Consider the following 6,822-nt stretch of genomic DNA (forward strand, 5'->3'; position numbering starts at 1 on the left):
ATATAGAGAGAGACACACACACACATATACATATATATTTGCTATAATATAATGATTTTTTGTTCTGTTATTTTGACTTTGGGTGGTTTTTTTTTTTTTTTCAGTATTAGAGTTAGATCTCTGGCGAGCAGCCCTCCGTTCCTGGGGCCCTCATTGCCCTGGACGTTTTGATCTGCCTGTGTTGCTTACAGAGTTAATGCTGAGCTGGGGGTGGGGCTCTTCCTGATGACCCTTTGATCGTCCAGGGTTTCTGTCCAGTCCTGCTGGGGTGAGCACTGATCTTTGTTTATACGCATTGCCTGAGTGGTGTCTGGACCTGATACGGAGCCGGTGAGCGGTCGGGGCTGAGTCTGCCACTCCAAGCCCCACCTGACTTCCCCCTCAGCTTTGGAACAAACAAATCAGCATCAAGAAAGAGACTCCCCTTAGCGTAGGAGGCAAGGGTGGTTTTCCATTTTTACAGTCTTCCTCAGTGGCTTCTTGGCTTGTGTCTGTTTGGGCTGTGTTTAAATGTATTCATTTATTAATGTTTTTGCTGTTGGGTGCCATCATGTCAAATTCCCAGTGACCTGGTGAACAACAGGGCTGAACTTGCCCCGTCCTCACCACGCTCAAGTCCATTGTTACAGGCACTGTGTCAGTCTGTCTTGTTGAAGGTCTTCCTCTCTTCCTCTGCCTCTGTACCTTTCCCGGCCTGATTGCATTTTCCAGGGCCTGGCCCCTTCTGACAACATGCCCCAAGTGTGTGAGGTGAAGTTTCACCGCCTTGCCTCTCAGGAGCACCCTGGTGACACTTGCTCCTGGATAGACGTGTTTGTTCATTTGGCAGTTCACCTATTAAACACCAACCCTCTCCAACACAAAACAAACCCATTGCAGCCGGAGTCCCGTTTCCATTCATAGTGACCCTATGGGCCGCGGAGAACTGCTCCAGTGGGCTCCCTGGGAGCTCTGACGGCAGCGTCTGTAGCAGGTGCTGCCCTGATAAAGGCCAAGTGTGTCCACTGGTTTGAATCCTCCTCACTCTACGTTTACAGTCTTGGAGACGCGATGGAGGGCTACTAGGAGTTGGAAGCACCTTGATGGCAGTGTGCTTGGGTTTTGGGTTTGGTGGTATTTGTGGTGGTTTTTTTTATGTTAACCATAACGTGGGGCTGCTAACCAGTAAATCAGCGGTTCGAATCCAACAGCAACTGGACATGAGAAAGCTGGGCAGTCCATCCCTGTAAAGATCAGTAGCCGCAGGAACCCAGTGAACGGTTGCTCTGAGCTGGAATTGACAGCATTGGGTTTGATTTTGGTTTTTTAACCTTTATGAAAATTTCTAAGGGATCTTTCTCCCTTAGAGCTGCTTGCAGATGGGTTTGAACTAGTGACCTTACATGTCGCAGCTGTGCCCTTTGACTGGTATTCTGCCACATCCCCTGGTGGTGTAGTCCGCAGCATCCTTAAGTGCTGACTTAAACACTGTGCATCTCTGACAGGTTTGACTCTACCAGCAGCTCCAAGGAGCAAAGATGAGCAACCCCCTCGTCCCCTCTTGTTAAGACTTACAGTCTCAGAAACCCCACAGGAGGTTGACGTGAGTCAGAGTAGACGTCACGGCAGTGAGTGCTCCAATCACCTGCGACATCTTCTTCCCATAGAGCAGGCAGTGGGTTTGAACTGCCAACCTTTTTGTTACTGGCTGATTGCTTAGCCTTTGTGCCTCCAGGTCTCCTTTTTTGAGACTCTTGTAGTTTAACTAAAAACAAAGCTATTTTATTAGACAGCCACTGCCTATCCACTAGACATGTCATCTGATTAGAACCATCATTCGCTGACAGCCAAGCCATTGTCTCATTCCCCGGGGCTGCAGTGACCATGCCCACAGACAGGGGCCACTCTCAGTGTGGTGGCCGGTCTCTTAATCAGGAATCTCTCTACTACTGCTTTCCTACCCCTGTCTTTTTTTTTTCTTCTTTTTTTTATTCTGGGATTCACTGAAATGACCAAGTTCATTTTTCAAGAAGCCGCTTTCACGCTCTGCATTCGCGTCATTATGTAAACATAATGTGTTTAAATGCTTCTTGTCTTTACCCAGCACTTCCTTGAAGCTTAGTGGTTACTGGTAAAGGGCTGGTTCTAACCCGGTTCCAGTTCAGGGTATTTTTGCGAGTGTACTTCCTCAGCGGTCTGTTCATTGTCACCTTGTGAGGTCAGGTCCCGTCCGCCTGTCCCACCTCTCTGGTGATGCTGAACTTTACCTTAATATTCAGATATGACAGTCTGGCCCTTCCACTGAGGGGTCCCTGTCAACGTTCTCAGAACTATTTACTGGATACCGATGAAAGCCTGAAATAGTTCTTTTACTTTATTAGATTTTGGACAAAAGGTGCCTTTCAGATTTCGTTACTCTTTGTCCTTGCCATAGCTGGGTTCATCAGTAAAGAGGAAATCTTAGTTTTAAATGAAGCATTTTCTCCTCTGATTGCCAGATATTTTGTTTGGGATGATGATGATGATGATGATGATGATTGCCAGGGTTGTTGTATAAAACTTGATTTCCTGACTCTCTGTGGTTGGGTGCAATGAGAATTGTTGTTTTTGCTCTTCTTCTAAATAAATGAACAAGTGACCAGTTGATGAGACATTAACAAATATGGAATCTTGCGTGTTCCATTTGTTTCCTTCGCCCACACACGTTTCTCTCTGATGGTATAACTGTCTCGTTTCTGGCCGGTGGGCGTCCCTTCTGACCCCTTCCCGTCTGCCCCTCTTCGCTGAGGACACAAGAAGGCATGACAGCCAGAGTTTGCCTTTCACGTCTGGATCTCTCTCTCCCAGATCATCTCGGACCTGGAGTCTTGGAACGATGAGCTGTCTCAGCAGATGAATGACTTCGACACGGAAGACCTCACGATCGCAGAGCAGCGCCTCCAGCACCACGCGGACAAAGCCCTGACCATGAACAATCTGACCTTCGACGTCATCCACCAAGGGCAGGACCTGCTGCAGTATGTCAACGAAGTACAGGCCTCAGGTGAGAGCTGCCCACCGTGTGGTTTTCACAGCATGGGGTGATGGGAACACTCCTTCGAGACACTACACCTTAGCTTGCGGACCTCTGCAATAAAGCAAACATCCCAGTCAAGGGCATAACACAAAATTCTGGCTTCCTCATACATGTATTTGCTGTTGTTGTTGTTGTTGTATACCTTTGAATCGGAGCCAACCCATATCTGATACTTCACTGGGTTTTCCGATGCTTTATGTCACACGGGAGGAGATTGCCCATCTTTCTCCCGTGGAGCCTCTGAGGGATTCAAACTGCGTATGTTTGTCATTGGCGGCACAGTTCCTTACCACTAAGCCATCAGAGCTGATGATGTGGATGACACAGAATAGGATCTTTTGTTCATGGGGTTGCTGTGAGTTGTACTCAGCTCAGCAGCACCTAACAGCAACATTGTGTATAAAAGTTACAGCTACACTAAACAGTAGTCTGTGAAGTGAACCATTAATACATGATGGAAAAGGCTGAAATATTATGAGTTACCAAGCTGTGTGTGAGACGTGAAGCAGGCATCTGCTGTTGGGAAAATGGCACCAATCACAGAGTTGCCACGAGCTTTCTATTTCCAGAAGATGCACTGTTGGCATAGAGCACTCAGGGAAGCACAGTAAAAGGAAGTAAGCCTGTATGACGTCCAGCTGGTCCTGCAGAGGGGGATTTCCTCTCAAAGGAGACAGGTTGCATGTTTTTTCACCTAATCACATTTCGCAATATGGTTAGTGTATGCTGTATTAAGTGCCGTCGAGTCACAGACGTCCCGTAGTGACCCTATGAACAAAAGTCTTGAATGCCAAACTTTCATCTTTCTCCAAGTTCATAGTGTTTCCAGAGGTAAGATTTTTTTTTTTTTTTGGAAGTGAATGCCACTCTTGCTTCCAAGCCTGTTTATTCGGAAACTCCACAAAAACAAGGCCCCGGGAGCCCAAATGCATTTTTAAATATGAGGCCAAATCCAGTAAGCTCACTCCCAGTTGTGAACAATAATAGCTACACACAAGTCTCAACCCCAAACCCGAAAACACACCTTTGCAGAGTCCAGCCGTTCCGCTCATCTTCCCGGCCTGGAAATAGCCATAGAGACCCTCAGTATTATTTTTACAAAATAATGTTGTTTTATTTCCATGAAATTGATATTCCAAGAAAATCTTTTCACAGCTTCATTTACATTTTACCAGCAGAGGTCGCTAGAGGCTCAAAATGTGGATGTTTTGGAAGTATTTGTAACTTACTTAGCAGTACCTTGCACATGCATATTGATTGTATTACTCATTTTACCTAAATCAAATGAAATGCTTATTGGAGAGTAAACTACACATGGGCTTTACAGGTAACAAGAGCCAACTGAAGTTCACTGTGTCACTGTCACATTTTGAGTACTTAGCAGTTGTTCTGTACCGACAAATTAGAACCAGCTCATAGCTCATCCTCTCCTGGGTTTTCAGAGGCAGTAAATCGTACGGAAGATCGCCCATCTTTCTCCCATAGAGCATTTGGTGGATTTGAACCGTATGTTAATGGGATGGCAGCACAGTTCTTGACCACTAAGCCGCCAGAGCTCCCTAGTTAGCAGTTGTTATTATTGTTGTTGTTGTTGACCGCTGTCAAGTCGAGCACGACTCATAGTGACCCTGTGAACGAAAAGGTCTGAAGCCTTTCTCTAACAATCCTCATTTATCAAAGTTCATAGTTTCCAGAGGCTGTATTCTCTTAAAATTCTGGTAGAAAGGAGCCTTTTAGATTGTTTTTCTTATACATGTAATGACTGAGTTGAAGTTATTGAATTATGCACAAATGTCCTTTTCCCTTAAATTGCCAACAATCTGAATCAAGGCTTGTTATTTTTAGTCAAGACCAAATGGTTTCTTTTTTATCCCTTCATTTTCCAAGAAAAAAATTACTAAGAATTGGTGGATCATTTGTATTTCCAATAAAATATACGAACAGGAACTATTTATGTATTTGTATGTAACACACAGTAGGAACCCTAGTTGTTGTTGTTAGGTGCCATCGAGTTGGATATGACTCATAGCGACCCTATGGACGGAAGGCCTCAGCATTGTTCATAGGGTTTCCGGAGGCAAGCTGTTCCAGAAGTGGATGCCACTCCTGCTTCCAAGCTTATTTTAATCAGGAATCTCCACCAAACACTGTCCACCATGGGTGACCATTATCGCATTTGACGCATCAGTGTCACAGTGTTCAGCTTTACAGCAACCACGAGTTAACCTCTGTCCAGCAATGCACAGACCAGTGCTATACCACCTAGAAAAATGACAGAAAAACAATTTGAACCAGGCCTGAAGGCTGCAGACTAAAATCACCCACGTTGGGCTTGGTAGCATAACTTTCTGTCCACTAGGCCAGCGTAGCTCTCTCGAGGTTGTTGTTATTGTTGTTAGGTGCCGTCGAGTCGTAGACGACTCATGGTGACCCTATGAACGAAAGGCCTGAGCACTGTCCGTAGAGTTTCCAGAGGCAAGCCATTTCGGAACCCTAGAGAGTGGTTTAATAATCCCACCAGCTCTTGACAGACTCCACGTGACCCCACATGTGACTTTGAAACAGGTCATTTCATATCATTGAGTTCTGGGGGCAGGTACAGCTTAACTTGAACCCCTCTTAAACTTGACCCTCTGAGTACCAGCCTGACCCCCAGCTGGGGAGGTCAGATTTCTGTGTCACCTCCCACTTAACGAGGGCAGACTGGAGTCAGATCAGAGCACCGTTAACTGCCGGGTTCCTCTCTCACTGCCCGCAGGTGTGGAGCTGCTGTGTGACCGAGACGTGGATATGGCCACTCGGGTCCAGGACCTGCTGGAGTTTCTTCACGAGAAGCAGCAGGAGCTCGACCTGGCCGCAGAGCAGCACCGGAAGCACCTGGAGCAGTGCGTCCAGCTCCGCCACTTGCAGGCCGAAGTGAAGCAGGTAACCAGCTACTGGACGGAAAGCAGGACTCGGGTGGACCCTGCTTACTACGATGCCCAATGTCTGACCTCCTGTCATTCAGATGTGGGTGCATTGGGCAAGACGGTCCCTGATCAGAGCACAGTAGTCCTGACACTAGAGAGACAGAGACACATAGAAACAGAGAGGTGCGTGCGCCCTGTGTGATTCACATATTGTGCATTTGTAAATGCACTTACGAGCTAAAGTGCCTCTGTAAGCAGTATCAACACTTAGAACATTGCCATGGTTATACAAAGACATGTTCCTGTAGCAAAGTGGCAGAATATTTGATCTGTAGTCACGAATTCAGTGTCCGTGAGGACAGCCTAGAGCATAATTATCAAGAATAACGAGAGTTGACTGTGTGTGTGTGAGCATTGGGCTAATAAAGCAGTTATCCACCACCTAGCATCTGCCAGTGGACTGGGCAGCTGGTGCGGCAAAGCCCCCGCAGCTCGGAGTCCAGCCTTTGAGAGCCCATGACCACCGGACCTACCTTCCAGCTTGTGTGTTATTGGTGTTCTCTTACTTGACACCCTAAATGTATAGCATCCTAGTCTTTGGAACATAGTTGGATTCCCCCCCCCCCAAATAACCTTTTTCTCGATCTTGTCTAGGTCATATATTGTGTGTGGCTGGCATTTTTCTTGTGCTGTTTGGACTCGCTCATACCTCATCATAGAATTGTTGTTGTTGTTGTTGTTTTGTGCCATTGAGTCGTTTGTGACTCATAGCGACCCTATGCACAACAGCCCTAAACCCTGCTCTATCCTGCGCCAACCGCACTGCCTCTGACACACCCATCCCGATTACCCCAGTCA

At 46.6% G+C, this 6,822-nt stretch overlaps 1 protein-coding gene across 1 annotated transcript in view; it reads left to right on the forward strand.

Annotated features, from left to right (window-relative positions):
* TRIO (trio Rho guanine nucleotide exchange factor) overlaps positions 1-6,822 on the forward strand; it is a 404,313-nt gene that overhangs the window by 221,422 nt on the left and 176,069 nt on the right. Inside the window, exons 15-16 of the mRNA XM_006895017.1 lie at positions 2,827-3,022; positions 5,814-5,980. Coding sequence (XP_006895079.1) covers positions 2,827-3,022; positions 5,814-5,980 — 363 coding nt within the window. The remainder of the gene's footprint in view (positions 1-2,826; positions 3,023-5,813; positions 5,981-6,822) is intronic.

Source organism: Elephantulus edwardii, unplaced genomic scaffold (genome assembly GCF_000299155.1).
Source record: "Elephantulus edwardii isolate Elephantulus edwardi_28Jun2011 unplaced genomic scaffold, EleEdw1.0 scaffold00153, whole genome shotgun sequence".
Classification (NCBI taxonomy): Eukaryota; Metazoa; Chordata; class Mammalia; order Macroscelidea; family Macroscelididae; genus Elephantulus; species Elephantulus edwardii.